Source organism: Oncorhynchus tshawytscha, linkage group LG06 (genome assembly GCF_018296145.1).
Source record: "Oncorhynchus tshawytscha isolate Ot180627B linkage group LG06, Otsh_v2.0, whole genome shotgun sequence".
NCBI lineage: Eukaryota > Metazoa > Chordata > Actinopteri > Salmoniformes > Salmonidae > Oncorhynchus > Oncorhynchus tshawytscha.
In genome coordinates this window covers 18,150,952-18,174,233 of record NC_056434.1, presented here as the reverse complement: position 1 = coordinate 18,174,233, position 23,282 = coordinate 18,150,952, and the positions used below count along the sequence as shown (strand labels likewise).

The window sequence follows — 23,282 nt, the reverse complement described above, 5'->3', positions numbered from 1 at the left end:
CAGGGCTTTCTGATGGCCCCTTCAATACTTTGACTTTGTTGTCCTTAAGCCATTTTGCCACAACTTTGGAAGTATGCTTTGGGTCATTGTCCATTTGGAAGACTCATTTGCGACCAAGCTTCAACTTCCTGACTGATGTCTTGAGATGTTGCGTCAATATATCCACATAATTGTCCTCCTCATGATGCCATCTATTTTGTGAAGTGCACCAGTCCCTCCTGCAGCAAAGCACCCCCACAATATGATGCAGCCACCCCCATGCTTCAAAATTGTGATGGTGTTCTTTGGCAATTATGGTCATTATGGCCAAACAGTTCTATTTTTGCTTCATTAGACCAGAGGACATTTCTCCAAAAAGTACAATCTTTGTCCCCATGTGCAGTTGCAAACCATAGTCTGGCTTTTTATGGCGGTTTTGGAGCAGTGGCTTCATCCTTGCTGAGCGGCCTTTTCAGGTGATGTCGATATTCGACTCGTTTACTGTGGATAAAAATACTTTTGTACCTGTTTCCTCCAGCATCTTCACAAGGTCCTTTGCTGCTGTTCCGGGATTTATTTGCACTTTTCGCACCAAAGTACGTTCTTCTCTAGGAGACAGAACAAGTCTTCTTCCCGAGCGGTATGACGGCTGTGTGGTCCCATGGTGTTTATACCTGCGTACTATTGTTTGTACAGATGAACGCGGTACCTTCAGGCGTTTGAAAATTGCTCCCAAGGATGAACCATTTTTTTCTGAGGTCTTGGCTGATTTCTTTTGATTTTCTCATGATGTCAAGCAAAGAGGCACCGATTTGAAGGTAGACCTTGATATACATCCACCGGCACACCTCCAATTGACTCAAATTATGTCAATTAGCCTATCAGAAGCTTCTAAAGCCATGACATAATTTCTGGAATTTTCCAAGCTGTATAAAGGCACAGTCAACTTAGTGCATGTAACTTCTGACCCACTGGATTTGTGATACAGTGAAATATAAGTGAAATAATCTGTCTTAACAATTGTTGGAGAAATTACTTGTCTTGCACAAAGTAGATGTCCTAACCGACTTGCCAAAACTATAGTTTGTTAACAAGAAATTTGTGGAGTGGTTGAAAAACTAGTTTTAATGACTCAGTGTATGTAAACTTCCGACTTCAACTGTAATGTCTAGGGGGTTGAGGGAGGTTTCTTGTATTTGTGTAGCTCTTCATTGTTATTGACAGCATTATTATTGTTGTTCAGAACGTTCTCACTCATTCATGACAAAGATTCCACTATTCATTTTTATTTGATTTAACCTTCACTTAACGAGGCAAGGCAGTTAAGAACAAAGTCTTATTTACAATGACGGCTTACCCCGGCCCAACCCGGATGATGCTGGGCCAATTGCGGCCGGATGTGATACAGCCTGGATTTGAACCAGGGACTGTAGGTACACCTCTGCACTGAGATGCAGTGCCCTAGACCGCTGCACCACTCAGGAGCCTCCGAGTGGTCAAACTGATGACAAACGGCGTCTTTCTTGGCGGGTCTAAAACGACCTCGGCATGCGAACCCACTCCTATGACTCTTCTTGGCAGGACTTCCGGGAGAAGAACACAGACCACATGCGTCCAGACATCGTGGCTCTGCTGCGGAGCAGTGACCGGGCCTATGTGCGTCAGCTGATTGGGATGGACCCGGTGGCCATGTTCCGCTGGGGCATCCTGCGAGCCACCATCAGAGGCATGGCTTCCTTCAACGAGGCTGGACGCCGCTGGGCCGCCAAGAACGCAGGTAGAATATATATATATATATATATATCCTTGAATTTCAATTTTTTTTCCCCTTAAGCCTCAATCTGCCAGTCTATTTGTGTGTTGACTAGATGAGAAAAGTGTCTTGTTAAATTAAATCAATGAAATACTAAACAGGGAGTTGGCCTCTGAAAGAACTCAACTGGATTATTTTTATTCATTTGACAAGCAGTAGTCATGGGGACCAGTCTTCTGTCCTCATAGAGCCTTCAGGCATCTAATGTTATGTTTGTCTGTGTTCCTGTCTGTGTGCGGGTGCTTGTCTGTGTTTGTTCAACAGGTGTGCAGCGCCCTACTTCCAGGACTCCTTTGGGGGAGCTGCAGAGGTCTAACACGCCTGTAGAGAGAATGTACAGGTAAGACCCAGATCCACCACATAGCTCTCTGACTGAGGGGCACACAGGGAAGAAGGTAAACTGCACTTGTCCCAGTATCCACACTTCCAACCCACTTAAGAAGTGATGCATTGGCCCTATGGCCTGCCTGTTTCATTTTCCTGTTCAGGTCAAGCATGCAGGAATAACTCCTGGCCCAAGCCATGCATACTACATAGTATGTTCGTGTGGATCTTGAGACCTATTATGGGAGGGCTGGGTATCGGGCCTTCTTCCTCTCCTCCACTGTTGTTTTGGGTGTGATGTCATGTGATTGACAGATGGGTCTCTGTCCCCTGAGGTACACTGCAGATAGGCAGGAATTCAGTGGTTACAATCTACCAGTGTGGAGCTAAACCCCAAGGACTATTCTTCCATCAGAAATCCACTTTAAAAGCACAATCCTACTAACTTGATCCAAGGCCAAGTCGTCTAATTAATCTATACCATAAATATGCAAGATTGTATTTGGGATTAACCAGAATCATTTAAATCACTTTGCCTTGTTGAGGTTCCTCATGGAGAACAAGTTGAGGATTGGATAATCAGTCAATCAATCAAATTGTATTTGTATAGGTCTTTTAAGAAATCCGTTTGTCTCAAAGATGACAAATGACAGGGTGAGCATCCGTACAGTGGATTTATCCAGTGTCCCTGCACCTAGGATGACATGAAGAAGACTCAGACGGTAATATCTTAAAAATCACAAGATTCTTCAGGAAAGGTATCTGTTCTGGGAGACAAATGGAACTCCCCCTAAGCCTCTAGTAATTGGAACTGGATGAAACTATTGAAACAGTTGGCTTGTGTGCTTCCTGGTCTCTTGTATGTCAGTTTAGTCAAATCCATAGAAATGGAATTATATGTATCTCTACGGTGGAAAGAATCCTTCATCTCATCCTGCCCTCTGTATTGTTTCCCCTGCCCCTGGGTAACCCCGAGTGCTGTTCTCTCCCCTCCACAGACAGCATAGGTAGCCTAGTGGCAGGGTAGCCTAGTGGTTAAAGCATTGGACTAGTAACCAAAAGGTTGCAAGTTCAAATCCCCGAGCTGACAAGGTAGAAATCTGTCGTTCTGCCCCTGAACAGGCAGTTAACCCACTGTTCCTAGGCTGTCATTGAAAATAAGAATTTGTTCTTAACTGACTTGCCTAGTTAAATAAAGGTAAAAAAAAATTGATCACTCTGACAAGTGCCCCCTAGAGGCCATCAAAGACATCTTCACAAGCTATTTTTTGCCATAGCACTACACAGCTGATTCAAATAATCAAAGCTCGATGATGGGTTGGTTATTTGAGCCAGCTGTGAAATGCTAGGGGAAAAAACAAAATGTGGGGGTGGGGTGGGGGGTTACTTCATGACGGTTTGCAGCAGGCATATATTTCTTTAGTCAGGAAAGAAAAGCAGCCAGACTACAGAAATAAACTTAATAGAAACATCTCAAACACTGCAAACATTGTCCTTCCTAATCATCGACAGGCTGCATCTTGTTCTTATTCTCTTCCTCCTTTCTCTCCTCTATTTTCCCCCCCTTTCTCACTCTCCGTTTCTCTCCCTCTCTCAGCCATGGTAATCTGCCTTTTCATCCAGGTTTATTATGGTTAGTGTAGAACACAGAAAGGTGTTAGTGCTACTACTGGGAAGAAACTGGCAAGGCTGTGCACACTAATATATGATAGTACAGCATTAAGAACATGTGCACACTAATACATAGTTGTAGTAAAATTTGGTACATGAATCAGGTCAGGGAAAGTACTACACATCTCATGTCCTGGAGTAGTTGTGATGAGAGAGGATATGTAATAAACAATTTCCTTTGGAGAAAGTTTGAGGATAACATAATTGTAGTGTCTAAATGGACCAAAATCCCCTGTTTTAATATGAGCATTCTCAGAGAGGAACTGAGCAGTAAGCAAAACGCCACCCCTAGCACCATCGTTAGGCCCTACCCCTTATGTGTTATTATAGATCTGATAGGTGTAACCAATATGGTGATAGCTCCACCTAGGCTTTCAATAAGCTTAGGGGAGGCTCCTCCATTATGCTTCCACCTATCTGGTTCCTTCAGGCCTGAAAATAATGAAGAGGTCAGGGCTTTTATGGGCTAGTTTGTCTATGGTACCGTTTACTTACGGCCCAGCCCTTCCTGCCTGACCTCCTTTTGGTTTATTGATCAGATGTAAGTAGAGTATTATAAACTGCATTGTTCGAGCCCTGAATGCTGATTGGCTGTCAGCTGTGGTATATCAGACTGTATACCACAGGTTTGACAAAACATGTATTTTTATTGCTATAATTACATTGGTAACCTGTTTATAATGTCAATACAGCAACTCAGGGGTTTGTGATATATGGCCAATATGCCCTCTTAACAACAACCGTCTCCCCTATTCACCACCAGTATAACACCAGTCCAATGACCAATTCTAATCCACAGCAGTGTAACACCAGCATGGATAAAATACATCAACCAGTGAAGCTTTGATTCAGGAATGCATGCTCACAGTACTTACTTACAGGAGTATGGTGTGAGAGAACACAACCTCTGTCTTTCTACACTCTGCTTTAGCCATGGCTGGATGGTCTGAACTGAAGCAGCATTAAACACCAGTTTTACATGATCTCAACTTCAGATCTCTAACTGGTTTGTTGGTGTGTTTCTCTTGGGAAGCAGGCTCTTTGGTGGTGGGGTGTTTTCTGTCTTTTGAGGTGTCCTGACAGCGGTGTTTCTATCCCCCCCTGTCCTCCCCTTATGCCCCATGCCCAACACCCCTTCCCGTCTCCTCCCACTGTCTCTTACCCTCCATCCTCCTCACCCACTGTGGCCCTTGCTGGGTTGATTCAGGGACATGCATGCCCAGATAATCAGCTCCATTAAGGACTTGCAGCTGGACGGTGAGGACCCTCGCAAACTGCTGCAGTCCTGGGGTCGGCTCCGGTTCCCTCGACACCTCCTTCAGTGAGTCTCTAGCCCCTTCAGCTTGGCCTACCGTGGTCTAACCCAGCTTTAACAGTGCTCAACCTCAGTCCTCCTGGGGGCTGAGGCATCCCCTTAGTTGCAAATCTTTGTTCCAGGCCAGTACTAGCACACCTGATTTGACTAAGAAAAAATAAATCCTAGTCCAAAACTGGAAACAGAATTATGTATTCGGCTAGAAGACATAATTCCTAATCTCTCACGCTCAACACGTGACAGACAGTTTAAGACACAGGCTGGGTAATTGGCTGTTTTGAGACCAAACCTCATGGAAAAACATGAATCCTAGTTATTTGCAGATGGCTGCAAACAACACTAGTCTGCTCGTGATAGTGGACTGCAAAGCCCATAGAGACTGGCTTCCAATTTGATTTTGATTAGCATGAGGCTGATATTGTAATGCAGCGAGGCTGTTGCTCATATGGGCTATAATGGAGATACAGAGGACTTGAGGAAAGCTGAGGATGCAATGATGGCCTCAATAGCACAGCTGCTGCATGAACAAACATTACTCACATGAATGCATTGGCTTCTAGATTAAACTGTTTAAGAATGTGAAGTCTGAAAGAACCCAAAAGTTGTTGGAAATCATAGCTTGTTTTAACTTATATAGAACTATGGCTGATGGGTATAACATATACAAGTATTTAACACAGTGAAGAAACCAAACTAAGGCATTCGGTTGAGTCTCCCTCGAAAAATGTCTGTGCAGTGTTGACCGCACAAATTACACACTGTAATAAACCCAAGGCTGAAATCATTTTGTTGCCACATGGCAACAGTTCCACTATAAATCCAAGGCTTATATGATGAAAACAAGATAGCTGGAGGAACAGGTATCCTATCGGTCTCATCCAGGCTGTCTGATTATTTGGCTGGGTAATTGTGTCTGTGTGTCCCATCCGTGTGTCTGTTCATCCGTCATCCCACCCATACTCCAGGTGCAAGCCCTCACGCCTCATTGACTGAGAATGACTCGCCATACTAACAACACGGCTCACCCCCAACCACTAGACCTCCTCAGCGACATCGCTGTGCTGAGCCCGTCTCACTAACCTCTCCCTCTCCTACAGGAAAAACAAGAATGCCAAGCAGAAACAGATCATACCTAAGGTAAACTTACAGTATCATACATACGCCAGCTACGTACGTACATACCTCCGACCACCTGAAATTATTTGTATTTCTTCATTATCTCAGATCTTGATCACTAAATTATCTAATATAAATGTTTCAAAATATAACATTTTAATAATTTGAGAGTATCAGCTACACTGAGGTGGTGTCTGCAGACGTTTAGAACTCTGTGATGTTGATGCTGTTCCTTAGAGCCTGTTGGACTCTCGCTCCCTGAAGTTCATTGTGGGTCGAACCCTCCACGACCGCACCGCCAAGTCTCTGCTGCACCTCAACAAGAAGAAGAAGACTCCCAGCATTAGTGCTCAGTTCCAGGTCAGCTGATCTCTCCATCAAATACAGCAGCCAGACAGCCACTAACATACGATGCAGATGCAGGACTTTATTGAAGTTAGTCTCATTGAAATGAAATCCTTTTTACATTGACAGACCTCACTGACTAAACTGCTGGAGACTTTGGGCAGAGCAGAACCCTTCTTCATCCGCTGTATTCGCTCCAACTCTGAGAAGGTAACGGCCCTTTTTTTTCTATTATGTACAACCAAGATGATAATGATGAGTCCCTCTAATGATGTGCTGTGTATCTGTGTGTGTGCAGAAGGAGATGTGTCTGAACGAGACCCTGGTGCTGCAGCAGCTGCACTACACCGGCATGCTAGAAACGGTTCGCATCCGGAGGTCTGGCTATGGAGCCAAGTACACATTCCAGGTACACTGCACCTCTTTAATAACTCAGACAGCCAGAAGCAATGTCTGAAACAATAACTGTTGTTGATACTTGACATTCATTGTTTACCAATGAAAATAATTGCTTTATATCAGGGTTGTCAAACTCATTCCACGGAGGGCCGAGTGTCTGCAGGTTTTAGATTTTTCCTTTCAATTAAGCCTTAGACAACACGGTGAGGGGAGTTCCTTACTAATTGCAAGGGAGGAGCAAAAACCCGCAGACACTCGGTCCTCCGTGAAATATATTCTTTAATTCTTGCATGTTAGAAGGAACATTTTTATTGAGCAATGTCTGTCAAAACAAAATAGCTATTATAAATGTGTCCCTGTAGGAATTCATTGAGCAATTCCGAGTGTTGCTGCCCAAGAATGCTACCGCCTCCAAGCCAGAGAACATCTCGGCCCTGTTCCAGAGGATGGCGCTCGACCACACCACTTACCAGATAGGAAAAACCAAGGTAAGACAAGCTCACCTCCACAATTTCCTCACAGAAATACATTTTAATTGTCTTTTATCTTGAATTAAATTGCGATCCTCAGGTTTACCTGAAGGAGCTGGAGCGTCAGCAGCTGCAGGACACACTGCACAAGGACGTGATGCGTAAGATAATCTTCCTGCAGTACTGGTTCAGGGCCCGCCTGGAGAGGAGGTACTTCCTGGAGATGAGACAGGCGGCCATCTTGATCCAGGTAAGCTGTGTGATAACCCGTCCTGTACAGAAGTCAGCTCAAAGATGCGACTTTTCCTCATACAAAATGCCTAGAAATAGTATTTTCAATATCTATTTCTTACAAAGAAATACATAGAAATTGACCAATATCCTTCCTTTATGAGACAATCATATTCCTGCAGAAGGGGAATAAATTAGTTCTGTTTGGTAATATATGTCAGGGTAATAATTTGTTCTTGCCCGCGTTCATCCCTCACAGCATGCGTGGCGTAGACGCCGTACGGAACAGCAGTGTCAGGCAGCCACGCTGATCCAGGCTGTGTGGAAGGGCTCCAGACAGAGGTCAGAGTACCTTCGCAGGCATACCAGTATTTTGAAGATCCAGGCTCTGGCCAGAGGACACTCCGCACGGAGGAGGTACAGCAAGGCCACACCACTGAAATACATGCATTGCTTAGTGTAGTATTTATAAAGTGTGAAATGCCTTGAGTTACCGGTAAACACTGACTTAGTTGAATTGAATTTATTTGGGTTAAAGATAATATACAACAAAATGTACAATGTAGACCCAGAGGATAGCACTTAAAAGTTTTAATCAAAACGCTTGTGTCCAAAGTGTTCCTCCGAGGTACAAACAAATAACACATATGATTAAAAGAGCGACAAGATTACAAACAACCACATTGCATTCATTTATATTGACATCCTAAAAAGTGGCACTATACATTGCACATTTTCCTAACCTTAAAGGCCCAGTGGAGTCCTGTGTTATTTCATTTTTTTTTTTCATTTCCACACTGTGGTTAGAATAATGCTGTGAAATTGTGTAAATTATAATAATGCCCTTTTAGTGTAAGAGCTGTTTGAAAAGACCACCTGAAATTTAAAAAATTAGTAAATTAGTTAACAGACCGCTAGTTTTCAGTTTTCCACTCAGACCACTCCAACAGTTCTAGCAAAATTCTTCTTGAGAAATTGTTCTTTGCTAAGAACCTATTTGTTTTAAATTAAAATGGAAAAAAAGAAACAATCACACTAAGGTACTTGAGATAAAAGCGACTGCGTTGGGCCTTTAAAAAACAACATTCATCGCACATCATCTCTTACCTCGGAAACAAGCTATGCCTTGTATAGAAAATGCTTGGAAATTCCGAGAGATGCCTAACATTGTCATATGAATGTTGAACCACTACTGAATCATGTTAACTTAACAGGTGCCATTCAATACGGGAGGAGAGGAGGAAAAAGGAGGAGGAAGACGAGGAGGCCAGGAAGAAAGAAGAGGAAGCCAGGAAGAGGGCGGAGGAAGAGGCAGCAAGGCAAGCAGAAGAGGCAGCCAGGCTAGCGAGAGAGGCAGAAGTGGAGGCAGCCCGACTGGAAATGGAAGCAGAGGAAGAAGCATTTAGGAGAAAGAAAGAGGCCGTGCGGGAGGCAGTGGAATGGAGGGCGAGGGAGGAGGTAAGGCTGAGGCAAGCAGAACGTGTCAACAAGGAACCTGAGGCACAGTTGACAGCTGAAAGAACTCTAGATGAGAGCCAACATGAGGATAAAGTGCCTGTCCAGAACAAGGAGAAGCAGAGGGAGGAGGCAGAAGCTGTCGAGGCTGTAGCTACTTCACCTCCTGAGGAGGTGGAAATGGGGGATGCTTCTACAGTCTTCCAGCCTGATGAGGGCAACGGTACACAGGCTGAGGCTGGGCCCCAGCTGGAGGACGAGAGCCAGGCTGTGGAGGACCCGGAGGAAGCACACTCCGTGGAGGAGGAGGGGACAAAGGAGGAAGCTGCCCCCCAGTCACCAGCTAAAGACAATGGGTCTCAGGCTGCTGCGGAGGCACACAGGTCGCAGGTCTCCAGGAGCCAGGAGAAGAGAGAACAGCGGCGCCAGCGGGGCATGGAGCACAGCCAGCGGGAGAGTGAGCGGGTTGCCTTGGCAGCCACCAAGGAGGAGCCTGTCCCTAAGATCAAAGGTCAGGAGGCAGCCAGCCGAGCCGAGGTCAAGCCAAAAGAGCGGGCCGAGCGGGCAGACAGCAAGGAACTGGACCAGTACACCTTTGTAGCCTGGAAGAAAGAGGCCAAAGCCACATCCCACACCCCTGCACCTATACGCCCCAGCACCTTACGCCTGAACCCCCCCGAACCAATGGATGACAGGAATGGCCATAATGAGGTCCTGGGTCCAGGCAATCTAGTTCGCTACAGCCAACAGGGCACCATGAAGGAGAAGGCAGAGAAATGGAAGGGGAAGAAGACTGATGGACGACAACCAGAGGGCAGCAGTCCTGACGACCACAGCAAGGACAGAAGGAAAAAACATTCACTGTACGACATTCCATATCCTTGTGATATCTACAGTAATATTAATGAGTTATACTTGCTTTAGGATATCATTGTCTCTGCAACATGAGAAAAGACTGAGGATTCCCCCAGTTATGATTATTAATTTTACATCTCGGTCTCCCTTTATTTCCAGGAGTGGTAGTAACTCTCTTGATGCGGTGTCCCCTGGCTCAGACAATTCTGGTGCCACTTCCAACAGAGAGGTAACATTGCTATACTATTATAACCACCATTTCTTTTAAAATGTTTTCATATTTTTAAATTTTGCTTATATTTAACTAGGCAAGTCAAATAAGAACAAATTCTTATTTACAATGACGGCCTACCAAGAGGCAAAAGGCCTCCTATGGGGGCAAAGTAAAACACATCGACAAGAGACACCACAACATGGCAGCAGCAACACAGCACAGCATGACAACAACATTGTAGCAGCACAAACACAGTACAAACATTGTTAGGCACAGACAACAGCACGAAGGGCAAGAAGGTAGAGACAACAATACATCACCCGAAGTAGCAGTAAGAGTGTTCATGATTGAGTCTGAATGTAGAGATGGCGATAAAACTGTCCAGTTTGAGTGTTTTTTTTTGCAGTGCTTTCCGTCCTCTAGCTGCAGCGAACTGAGAAGAGTAGCGACCCCGGGATGTGTGCACAAACACAACATGCAACAATTAATGATTTTAATGAGTTACAGCACATGTAATGAAATCAGTCAATTGAAATAAATGCTATGGGTTTCACTTGACTGGGAATACAGATATGTATCTGTTGGTAGGGGCATGGATCAGAAAACCAGTCAGTATCTGGTGTGACCACCATTTGCTTCGTGCAGCATGACATATCTCCTTTACATAGAGTTGATCAGGCTGTGGACCTGTGGTATGTTGTCCCACTCTTCAATGGCTGTGCGAAGTTGCTGGATATTGGCAGGAACTGAAACACACCATTGTACATCCTGATCCAGAGCATCACAAACATTCTTAATGGGTGACATGTCTTGTAAGTATGCAGGCCATGGAAGTACTGGGACATTTTCAGCTTCCAGGGGGTGTGCATTATCATGCTGAATCATGAGGTGATGGCAGCGGATGAATAGCACGACAATGGATCTCATCACGGTATCTCTGTGCAGTCAAATTGCCATCGATAAAATGCAATTGTCTGCATTGTTTGTAGCTTATGCCTGCCCTTCCCATAATCCCACCGCCACCATGGGGCACTCTGTTGACAACGTTGAAATCAGCAAACTGCTCTCACACGCAATGCCATACACACTGTGTGCCACCTGCCCGGTACAGTTGAAACCAGGATTCATCCGTGAAGAGCACAGTGGCCATCGAAGGTGAGCATTTAGCCACTAAAGACAGTTACAACACCGAACTCCAGTAAACTCAAGACCTCGGTGAGGACGACGAGCACACCTGAGATGGTTTGACTGTTTGTGCAGTAATTCTTCACTTGTGCAAACCCACAGTTTCATCGGCTGTCCAGGTGGCTGTCCAGGCTGGTCTTGGAGGATCTGGAGCAGCTCAGGATGACATTCCTGCAGTCAGCATGCCAATTGCACGTTCCCTCAAAACTTGAGACATCTGTGGGATTGTGTTGTGACAAAACGGCACATTTTAGAGTCCTTTTATTGTCCCCAGCACAAGGTGCACCTGTGTAATGATCATGCTGTTTAATTAGCTTGTTGATATGCCACACCTGTCAGGTGGATAGATTATCTTGGCAAAGGAGAAGTGCTCACTAACAGAGATGTAAACAAATTTGTGGGAGAAATAAGCTTTTTGTGCGTATGGAACATTTCAGGGATCTTTCATGTCATCTCATGAAACATGGGACCAACACTTTACATGTTGCGTTTTATATTTTTGTTCAGTCTATGTGTAGGATGAGGGTTGGAGTAGGTATCTCAAAATAGGGGCAAGTGAGGCCTAAGAGGGTTTTATAAATAAGCATCAAGTGATGTATCCTATAAGGAGCATTGGTGGCAAATCTGACGTCCGAACACCTAGCCGCTCGAGAGCAACCTTATCTGCCGTTCTATAAATGATGTCTCCGTAATCTAGTATGGGTAGGATGGTCATCTGAATTAGGGTTAGTTTGGCAGCTGGTGTGAAAGAGGAGAGATTACTATAGAGGAAACCAAGTCTAGATTTAACCTTAGCCTGCAGCTTGGATATGTCCTCAGAGAAGGACAGTGTACCGTCTAGCCATACTCCCAAGTACTTGTATGATGTGACTACCTCAAGCTCTAAACCATGTGTGGGCAACTCTAGTCCTCGAGGGCCTGATTGGTGTCACTCCATCCCTAGCAAACACAGCTGATTACTCAAATTGCATTCTAAACTGAAGATCATGATTAGGTGATTATTGGAGTGAGGTGTTGGCTGGGGCAAAACGGTGATACCAATCAGGCCCTCGAGGCCTGGAATTACCCACTCCTGCTCTAAACCCTCAGAAGTAGTAATCAAACCGAACCACATGACCTTTGTTTTGGAGGTGTTCTGAACAAGGTTAAGGGCAGAGAAATCTTGTTGAACACTAAGAAAGCTGTGTTGTACAGCGTTTAACACAAAATCCGGGGAGAGGCCAGCTGAGGTATAAGACTATCATCTGCATATAAATGGATGAGAGCGCTTCCTACTGCCTGAGCTATCTTGTTGATGTAAATTGAGAAGATTGCGGTGCCTAGGATCGAGCCTTGGGGTACTCCATTGGTTACAGGCAGTGGCTGAGACAGCAGATGTTCTGACTTTACACATTGCACTCTTTGAGAGAGGGAGTTAGCAAACCAGACCAAAGACCCTTTAGAGACACCAATACCAACCCACATGAATGAAACGGTCTAACACAGTGGTTCCCAAACCTTTTATAGTCCCGTACCCCTTCAAACATTCAACCTCCAGCTGCGTACCCCCTCTAGCTTCAAGGTCAACACACTCTCAAATGTTGTTTTTTTACCATCATTTGTAAGCCTGCCACACACACATATATTAATTAAACATAAGAATGAGTGTGAGTTTCTCACGACCTGGCAGGTGGGAAGTGACAAAGTGCTCTTATAGTACCAGGGCACAAATAATAATAAATAATTGTGCTCTTTATTTTGCCATCTTTGTTCCTCGAAAAATGTGAATAACTCACCACAGATGAATGAGAAGGGTGTGCTTGAAAGGATGCACATAACTCTGCAATGTTGGGTTGTATTGGAGAGAGTCTGCCTTAGATCATTTTCCACACACAGTCAGTGCCTATATTTAGTGTTTTGGTTGCAAAGGACATCAGTGTCTTAACAGCGCGATTTGCCAAGGCTGGATACTCTGAGCGCAGCCCAGTCCAGAAATCGGTCAGTGGCTTCTGATTTAAATTCACAGAACCGCTTGTTGCAATTTCAATGAGACTCTCTTGTTCAGATATCGGTATAATGGACTGGAGGCAGGGCATGAAAGGGATAACGAATCCAGTTGTTTTTTATGTCATCCGTTTTGGGAAAGTACATGCATCTGCGTAATTGCGCACCCAACTCGCTCTGTTGCTTCGCTCTATCACATTTGACATTGTCCGTAAGCTTGTTCATTTGCACATAAAAAATCATACAATGACAGGGAAGAGCTCCAATGTCTTAATCATAGCCTCAATTTTGTCCCACACATTGAATATAGTTGCGGAGAGTCCCTGTAATCCTAGATTTAGATCATTCAGGCGAGAAAAAACAACCCAGATAGGCCAGTCGTGTGAGAAACTCGTCATCATGCAAGCGGTCAGACTAGTGAAAATTATGGTCAGTAAAGAAAACTTTAAGCTCGTCTCTCAATTTAAAAAAAAGTGTCTACTTTGCCCCTTGATAACCAGCGCACCTCTTTATGTTGTAAAAGCTTTACATGGTTGCTGTCCATATCACTGCATAATGCAGAAAATACATGAGAGTTCAGTGGCCTTGCTTTAACAAAGTTAATCATTTTCACTGTTGTGTCCAACATTTTTCAAGCTGTCAGGCATTCCCTTGGCAGCAAGAGCCTCTCAGTGGATGCTGCAGTGTACCGAAGTGGCGTTGGGAGCAACTCCCTGTCATGGTTTTTGCGCCATCAGTACAGATTCCAACATGAGCAGCAGCTACGTTTGGCTACATACGGACCGTTAGTGGAATTCCTGCGAGAGAGTAACGGTTAATGTGATTGGATGTTAGTTATTTGACTAGGCTACCTGTATTTGATATCGTGGTGTTATTTCGCTGAACACTAGATGGTGTAATTATATTTTTGGCAGTGAAACTTAGCAACTTAGCAGTAACTCAGGCAAGAAACAAACCTCACCCAAATGTATAGCCCCGTTGGAAAATATAACTGGACCGTTTGAAAATGTGAAGGTTTTTATTTTTAGGAAAAAAAAAGTTTTTAATGTGAATCACACATGCCGACGGCATTACGCGTACCCCTGGGAATACCGGGTCTAACGTATCAAAAGCTTTGGCTAAGACAAAAATAGTAGCACAACATTGCTTAGAATTAAGGGCAATGGTGACATAATTGAGGCCCTTTTAAGGTTGCAGTGACATCCGTAACCTGAGCTGAAACCAGATTGCATACCAGACAGAAAAATTTAAACCTCAAGAAAGCTCGTCAGTTGATTATTGCCAAATTTTTCCAACACTTTTGATAATCGGAAATTGGCCTTCAACAGTTCAGGATCAGCTTGATCTCCCCTTTAAATAAAGGATGCATCGTGGCTGCCTTCTAAGCACTGGGAACCTCCTCAGATAGATAGGAGAGACAGGTTCGGCGACGATAGGGCTGCAACCTTAAAGAAGAAAGGATCTAAACCATCTAACCCAGATTGTTTTTTGGTGTCAAGTTTATGGAGCCCCTTTAGCGCCTCCGACTCGGTGACCGCCTGCAAGGAGATGCTGTGTAGCGGGGCAGGGGAAAAAGACGGCAGAGCATCAGGGTTAGTCGCATTAGAAGGGCTGGAAGATGAGGAAGTCTTGGATGGGCAAGGACGCATGGCTTAGTCAAATAGGAATCCTAACTTAATGAAGTGGTGATTAAAGAGCTCAACCATATGCCTCTTGTCAGTAACAACCACATCAACCTTAACATGCAGACTACACCTGCCACCGGGCGCATGTCCAGCCACACCAGACGTGATCAGGACATGGCGGTTGAAATATCAAAACTAACTCTGAACCAAATATATTAATTTGGGGACAGGTCAAAACACACATGAAACATTCATGGATGTTTAGTTAGCTAGCTTGCTGTTGCTAGCTAATTTTTCCTGAGATATTGGGTGTTTATTTTGCCTGAAATGTACATGGTCCTTTTTTAGCTGGATCTTTTGTAGAATATCGACCCATTTTGAGTCACATAAAATTGTGTGTTCTCTAGTCCAAAAATGTATCCACAGATAAGAGGGGAAACCTAGTTAGTTTCTAGTAATTCTAGATTTTATATGGTGGTTGGGTTGGCAACCAACTTTAAGGTGCATTACTGCAACCAACTGGAGTGTGGACCTCGTTCATCTTTCAATCACCTAGGTGGGTGTATTCTCCTAGAAAACTGTGTGGAGATGGGAGAGGCGAATGAAATTGAGTAACGCGTGCATTTATTTTGCAATGCTCAAGCACGCAACACGGCCGATGTTGTCCGCATTTAAGGGACATGGACAGCTGTGACGGAGGGTTTATTCTCCAGGTCTTTCACCGTTTTCCAGAACTTCTTGAAGTTAGACCCACAGAGTTAGAACTGATCCTTAAAGTAATTCACTTTTGCCTTACGGATAGCCTGAAAGCATTTATTTTTAATTTGCCTGAACTACAGCCAGTCAGCCGGAGTATTTGTGTGCCAAGCCTTTCGTCAAAAGTTTTTTTTTAAAGATGGAGTAAGTCTGCCAGATCACGGTCAAACCAGGGGCTGAACCTGTTTTTAATTCTAATTTTCTGTGTTCATGTTTGTTAACAATACCACTGAAAATATATTTTTTTAAATAAGGTCCTAGTATCTTCAATAGAGGGGATCGAGCTGATTCTATACCCCTTTACAGAGGCCAGGTCATGAAGGAAGGCTTTCTCATTAAAGTTTTTCAGCAAGCGTCTATGACAAATCAGGACAGGCCATTTAACTGAGCAGCCATTACGAATACAGGCTTTAAAATAGTGATTAATAAGGTCATTAAAGAAAATACCAGACTGATACCTATCAGGATTATTTGTGAGGCTAACGTCAAGGAGAGTAGCCTTTTCTGTGTGTTTGGAATCCTACATTGTGGGATTGGTAATAATCTGAATGATTTAGGGAGCAAATCAAATTGTTTGGTGACAGACTTGGAGACAGAGAACTGAAGGTGTTCCTTGGTAAAGATTGCCACCTCACCAACTTTGGAAGATCTGTCTTCAGAAAAAGGTTATAACCAGGAAGGTTAACATCAATGTTCAGGACACTCTCTTAACCATGTCTCAGTAATGACCAACACATCTGGATTGGAACTGTGAACCTACACTTTCAATTGATCAATTTTAGGTAATAAACTAGTAGTGTTAACATGCAAAAAAAACAGCCATTTACCAGAGCAGAAATCGGTGAAGCAGAAATCATCAGAACACAAATCAGAATTGGCAGTAGCAATAGTAGGCGGACCAGAGTTCTGCATTGTTGATTTTTTTTTTACTGACTTTATAATTTGCATCAGATGGCAACAAGATCATATTGTACTGCAATTTCATCAGGTAGCATGAATACAAAGCTGGCGGGAGAGGGTTAGAGTAGGATGGGAGGCCGAGAGACAAGAGTCACGAGTGTAGGGACAAACTTTCTGTCTTCACGGTCAGGTAAATGAGCAAACTCATTGTCAACAAAGTGAACAGGAGTCATTGAGCAAATAGCACAAAGCACAACAAAGTAAAACGTCTTGGAGGCAGCCATTGTAAGTCATTGTAAGTCACTCAGAGTCACTCGCCCCAACAAAATAAGGTGAGAGAGTAGCTCTTTGAGCCCAGTAGGCTATAAAAGTCAGATTATTAATATAGGCCTACTATTTATTAATTTACTTTAAAGCGTTTCTGAGTAAAGCACAAATGAATTGGCCTACATAAAATTCAGAGCAGTCCAAAATCTATGTGTGTGCTGAAGGCTTGGATGAGAGGGGTGAGTGGCAGGATTATCTGTACCAGACAGGTGGAGACGGGCCAGGGAGATGAGGAGCAGATCACCGGTTGGGATCCAAGCAGCAGTGCTGCAGGCAATGGGAGTAGGTGTCACCCGCTTGGGGGATGCTTTGTCGGGAGGCTGAGTAGAGCTCGACCTTACCGGACAGGTGCGTGGTGGAGCAGATAAAAACGTCCAAAGCGAAAAGCTGAACGAAAAACGTTGGGTGAAGACAAAACCAAGACACCAGTAAAAATGCTGAATTCCAATCCCAGATCAAACAGCGATTTAAAGTAAAGAGCAAAAAAGTAAGCACTGCATATGTCCCAGCAGCATTGTGTGCCTTGCCCTTTCTTATGAACTGTTATTTTCATCAAATACGAGGGCAGCACATCAGATCTGAACAGGTTGAAGCTAGCATATCACATTCTTTATTCATGACACTTGAATGAAAGCTTAGTGTCATTGTACTTCTCTGGCTCTAATAGGTCAGAACACGTTACCGTAAACATTCCAAACACAACACAAGGCACTTAACCCACTGTTCCTAGACCATCATAGAAAATAAGAATTTGGTATTATTTGACTTGCCTAGTCAAATAAGGGTCAAATACAAAAATATTGGGTTGGGGTCATTCTTGTTCTCTTTTTCCTATCGCAAATGAAACTATCAAGTTCCTCATCTGCTCAACATGATGGGAATTGTACAGTATAGTTTGATTCTTCACATTGATCTTATTGTTTGTCCTTGCAGCTCCAGTCTGCTGTTGAGGATTGGTCAAAGGGCAGCATGAAGAGGAGGACCCATGACACCTCAGGCCACCAGGACACTGTCCAATCTCTACCGCCCACCCCAGAGAGGTACACTGCTTCAGGGAAACTAATGTTCGATATTTTACAGCAGGATGGGGGACAGCAGTCCCGGCTGATTAACGGCTGATTCGTTTTGGGTTGTGCAAGAGACTGGGTTGGACCTAAAAATATTGGCTTTGTTTTTAGTTGAGTCATAAGAGCATACCAAAAGCTGTTAGTAGATCACGGAATAAATAGGTTTTGGAACTAGCGGTATAGAACCTTAGTTGGCCAATATTATGGTTTGATGCCTTGTGTTTTGGATGTTAAAATGCATATGATGATGTTCTAAGGGTCTCTTCCAGATAACCTCAATGATCAATCAAATGTATTTATAAAGCCCTTTTTACATCAGCAGTTGTCACAACGTGCTTATACAGAAACTTATACAGAAACCCCAAACAGCAAGCAATGCAGATGTAGAGGCACGGTGGCTAGAAAAACAGGAACCTAGGAAGATGCTTGAATGTGATGTTAATGTAAAGAGACTGATGTAACTGTGGAGGAAAACCCTTCACTAGACAATCTCATCCACCCCGGAGGTCTGAGGCAGATAGCCCATGGGAAAACACTATTCCGTGTGTAATCAAACTGTCTAGCTCCTTCATATGGCACGTTGCACAAGCTAGAGTTTCCCATATATAGCTATAGAGGCAGTTTGTTATTGGAGGGGATAGATTCCGGAAATTCCTTAACTTAATTTACTCTGAACGGATTGACTTGTTCCCCACTTTTTGGGATGTGCTATGCCTTACTGTTCGAAGGTTTTCATCAGGCTGGACAATCAAAATATTGGTCTTTATTTTGATTTTGTTTAAAGATTGTTACCATGGCACTCATTGAGCAGAGTCGGTCTATAAACCCTGAAAATATGTGGTGTTGGACTGGACAGATGAGAACATTTATTACTGTAGGCTTACATACAAAAACCCTCTGCCCCTTGACATTCACAAAGATTCAACATTCACATCTAAAACTTCTGATCACTAAAACAAAGCATGTTTTATCCAATTCTCCTGCATAGTGGCAGATGTGATCAAATGGCAGATTATATTTCTGTGTCAAGTCTGAACAACAGGTACTCTTGTAATTATGTTGTTCATATTAGTAGGATTGGATACATTACTCACCTGTGCCTATTTACAGTCAAACCCATTAAAAACCATAATACACATCAGTAACCCATAAATGTTACAATTAGTGTTTTTGTATTGACTCCTATTGTATGAGCGTGTTGATGGTGTGGTGTTGAGTGTTTGTGTGTGCTGTAGATCCTCAGGGTTCCTGAGGAAGATCCTGAAGAAACGTTCCCATAAAGAAGCTCATACTCCTGACGATGGAGACCTGAGTGACCGAGGAGAAGGTTAGAGGCACCAGGATGCAGCCTTGGGGCACACCAAATATGTGACCTGACCAGGAAAATCTCTGGGTCCTAGTTCTACAATAGGCTATAATAACTAGAGCGTTTTGTTCCTGGTCAAGTCACATGGTAATTCAAAGTGAATCTCTCATATGTTGACATCACTTGATTATCCTAGATACCTGATATGGCACATTTCCATCTGAAAAAACATCTCTTACTTCTCTATTTAGCTTGTCTCCGGCATATTTTAAAAAAATTGTATTTTACCTTTATTTAACTAGGCAAGTCAGTTAAGAAAAAATTCTTACTTTCAATGACGGCCTAGGAACAGTGGGTTAACTGCCTGTTCAGGGGCAGAACGACAGATTTGTACCTTGTCAGCTCGGGGGTTTGAACTTGTAACTTTTCCGGTTACTAGTCCAACGCGCTAACCACTAGGCTGCCCTGCAGCCCCATATGCTGTCAAATTACTTGTCCTTGCCTTTTAGTAGCGTATACTGTATAAGGTTGGGAGTTTCTCGGACTGTGAAATAAGGTGGTATTTGTGCTAAGATTCCGTCTGGCCTGGAAATGGCAGTGGTCTTACTCATGTAAAGGTGCTGGAAGAAGGCAGTGATGTAGGGGGTGATACAGGGTCAGTCACTTCCTGAACATGAGACCCAGATAGAAAATACAGGTGTATTTCTCCAATGGATTTGTTTCTTAAATAAGTTGCTTTCTGGTAAATAATTAGTCAAGTAGGATTAAGCTCTATCATAACAACATAGTTTGGACCTTTCATCATGTTTTGACTGTGAAACTGGCTCTCGCCTCTTGCTATGGCAGTGCATCACAGTTTGGCGTTAGAGAGAATTAAAAAGATGTTTTATCAACAAAGTGATATGAAAATCCAAAAAACGAGTTTGGAATCAAGTGAAGTGTTCATTTTCTGGCCAAAACAATATATGTAAAAGGCTCTCAAGTCCCAAAAACTTACATTTTACAGTTTGTTGAGCCTTTTAGTTTTAGACCTTTGATAGCTATCAGATCCTACAGAAAAGTTTACGATCTCTCTAATCGAAGACAGATTTTTGTCTTTAGTTCCTTCAAATGTTTTTTGCCCAACATCTACTGTAAGGTCAGTGTGTTCAGAAAGTATTCATACCCCTTATTCCACATTTTGTTGTTACAGCCTGAATTCAAAATGGATTAAATGTTTTTTTTTCTCATCTTCACACCCCATAATGACAGTGAAAACATATTTTTAGAAAATTTTGCAAATTTATTTAAAATAAAATACAGAAATGTCCCATTTACATAAGTGTTCACACCCTTGAATCAATAATTTGTAGAAACACCTGAGTCTTTCTGGGTAAGATTCTAGGAGCTTTCCACACCTGAATTGTGCAACATTTGCCCATTTATTATTTTCAAAATTCTTCAAGCTCTGTCAAAATGGTTGTTGATCATTAATAGACAACCATTTTCAGGTCTTGCCATAGATTTTCAAGCAAATAAGTCAAAACTCAGCTACTCAAGAACATTCACCATCTTCTTGGTAAGCAAGTCCAGTGTAGACTTGGCCTTGTGTTTTAGGTTATTGTCCTGCTGAAATGTGTCTGGTGGAAAGCAGACTGAACCAGGTTTTCCTCTAGGATTTGGCTGTGCTTAGCTCCATTTGGTTTCTTTTTTTATTTCTTTTTTAACACCCCAGTCCTTAAGGATTACAAGTTTCCCCATAACATGATGCAGCCACCACTATGCTTGAAAATATGGAGAGTGGTACCCAACACTTTGTATTAAGCTAATTGCTTTGCCAATCTTTTTTATATATATATATATATTTTTAAATGTATTTTTACTTCTTTCTCCCCAATTATGTGGTATCCAATTGGTAGTTAGTCTTGTCCCATCGCTGCACCTCCTGTACAGACTCGGGAGAGGCGAAGGTCGAGAGCCATGCATCCCCCGAAACACAACCCAGCCACACCGCACTGCTTCTTGACACAATGCCCCCTTAACCCCGAAGCCAGCCGCATCAATGTGTCGGAGGAAACACCGTACACCTGGCGACTGTGTCAGCGTGCACTGCACCCGGCTCACCACAGGAGTCGCTAGTGCATGATGGGACAAGAACATCCCTGCCGACCAAGCCCTCCCCTAACCTGGAAGATGCTGGGCCAATTGTGCGCCGCCCCATGGATCTCCCAGTCGCGGCCGGCTGCGACAGAGCCTGGACTCAAACCAAGATCTCTAGTGGCACAGCTAGTGCCTTAGGCCAATTTATTTTGTCAGTATTACTTTAGTGCCTTGTTGCAAACAGGATGCATGTTTTGGAATGTTTTTTAATTCTGTACAGGCTTCCTTCTTTTCACTCTGTCAATTATGTTAGTATTGTGGACTAACTACAATGTTGTTGATCCATCCAGTTCTCCTATCACGGTCGTTAAACTCTTTAAGGTCACCATTGAACTCTTGGTGAAACCCCTGAGTGGTTCCCTTCCTGTACGGCAACGGCGTTAGAAAGGACGGCTGTATCTTTGTAGTGACTGGGTATATTGATACATATCCAAAGTTAATAACTTAATAACTTCACCATGCTCAAAGGTACAATGCCATTCAAAGGTTTGGGGTCACTTACAAATGTCCTTGTTTTTGAAAGAAAAGCAAAAGAATTTATCCATTTAAAAATAATACCAATTCATCAGAAATACAGTGTAGACATGGTTAATGGTGTAAATGACTATTGTAGCTGGAAACGGCTGATTTTTAATGGAATATCTACACAGGCATACAGAGTCCCATTATCAGCAACCATCACTCCTGTGTTCCAATGGCACTTTGTGTTAGCTAATCTAAGTTTATCATTTTACAATGTTAATTGATCATTTGAAAACCCTTTTTCAATTATGTTAGCACAGCTGGAAATTGTTCTGATTTTAAAGCAATAAAACTGCCTGCCTTCAGACTGACTAGTTGAGTATCTGGAGCATCAGCATTTGTGGGTTCGATTACAGGCTCAAAATGGCCATAAACAAAGAACTTTCTTCTGAAACTCATCAGTCTATTCTTGTTCTGAGAAATGAAGGCTATTCCATGTGAGAAATTGGCAAGAAACTGAAGATCTCATACAACGCAAAACACCAGTTTCAACGTCAACAGTGAAAGAAAAGCATCCCGGAGGCAACTCCGGAATGCTGGCCTTCTAGGCCGAGTTCCTCTGTCCAGTGTCTGTGTTCTTTTGCCCATCTTAATCATTTATTTTTATTGGCCAGTCTGAGGTATGGCTTTTTCTTTGCAACTCTGCCTAGAAGACCAGCATTCTGGAGTTACCTCTTCACTGTTGACGTTGAGACTGGTGTTTTGCGGGTACTATTTAATGAAGCTGCCAGTTGAGGACTTGTGAGAGGTGTCTGTTCCTCAAACTAGACACTCTGTGCTTGTCTTCTTGCTCAGTTGTCCACCGGGGCCTCCCACTCCTCTTTCTATTCTGGTTAGAGACCGTTTGCGCTGTTCTGTGATGGAAGTAGTACACAGCATTGTATGAGATCTTCAGTTTCTTGGCAATTTCTCGCATGGAATAGCCTTCATTTCTCACAACAAGAATAGACTGACGAGTTTCAGAAGAAAGTTTTGTTTCTGGCCATTTTGAGCCTGTAATCGAACCCACAAATGCTGATGCTCCAGATATCCAACTAGTCTAAAGAAGGCCCGTTTTATTGCTTTAATCAGCACAACAGTTTTCAGCTGTGCTAACAAAATTGCAAAAGGGTTTTCTAATGATCAATTATCCTTTTAAAATGATAAACTTGGTTTAGCTATCACAACGTGCCGTTAGAACACAGGAATGATGGTTGCTGATAATGGGCCTCCGTAACAATGTCTACACTGTATTTCTCATCTATTTTATTTTATTTTAATGGCCAAAAAAATTTACTTTTCTTTC

At 43.1% G+C, this 23,282-nt stretch overlaps 1 protein-coding gene across 6 annotated transcripts in view; it reads left to right on the top strand.

The window, feature by feature from the left end:
• The window catches only part of LOC112252175 (unconventional myosin-IXb), a 119,042-nt gene that overhangs the window by 70,452 nt on the left and 25,308 nt on the right, over nucleotides 1-23,282 (top strand). For 5 of the 6 annotated variants that reach the window (XM_024423180.2, XM_024423181.2, XM_042323044.1 and 2 more), the window contains 14 exons: nucleotides 1,561-1,756; nucleotides 2,057-2,132; nucleotides 4,995-5,108; nucleotides 6,200-6,239; nucleotides 6,456-6,578; nucleotides 6,693-6,773; nucleotides 6,862-6,972; nucleotides 7,325-7,450; nucleotides 7,533-7,682; nucleotides 7,923-8,080; nucleotides 8,878-9,981; nucleotides 10,133-10,202; nucleotides 17,897-18,003; nucleotides 19,266-19,357. In XM_024423180.2, coding sequence (XP_024278948.1) covers nucleotides 1,561-1,756; nucleotides 2,057-2,132; nucleotides 4,995-5,108; nucleotides 6,200-6,239; nucleotides 6,456-6,578; nucleotides 6,693-6,773; nucleotides 6,862-6,972; nucleotides 7,325-7,450; nucleotides 7,533-7,682; nucleotides 7,923-8,080; nucleotides 8,878-9,981; nucleotides 10,133-10,202; nucleotides 17,897-18,003; nucleotides 19,266-19,357 — 2,548 coding nt within the window. The remainder of the gene's footprint in view (nucleotides 1-1,560; nucleotides 1,757-2,056; nucleotides 2,133-4,994; nucleotides 5,109-6,199; nucleotides 6,240-6,455; nucleotides 6,579-6,692; nucleotides 6,774-6,861; nucleotides 6,973-7,324; nucleotides 7,451-7,532; nucleotides 7,683-7,922; nucleotides 8,081-8,877; nucleotides 9,982-10,132; nucleotides 10,203-17,896; nucleotides 18,004-19,265; nucleotides 19,358-23,282) is intronic. The other variant, XM_024423182.2, reaches the window with a different exon arrangement.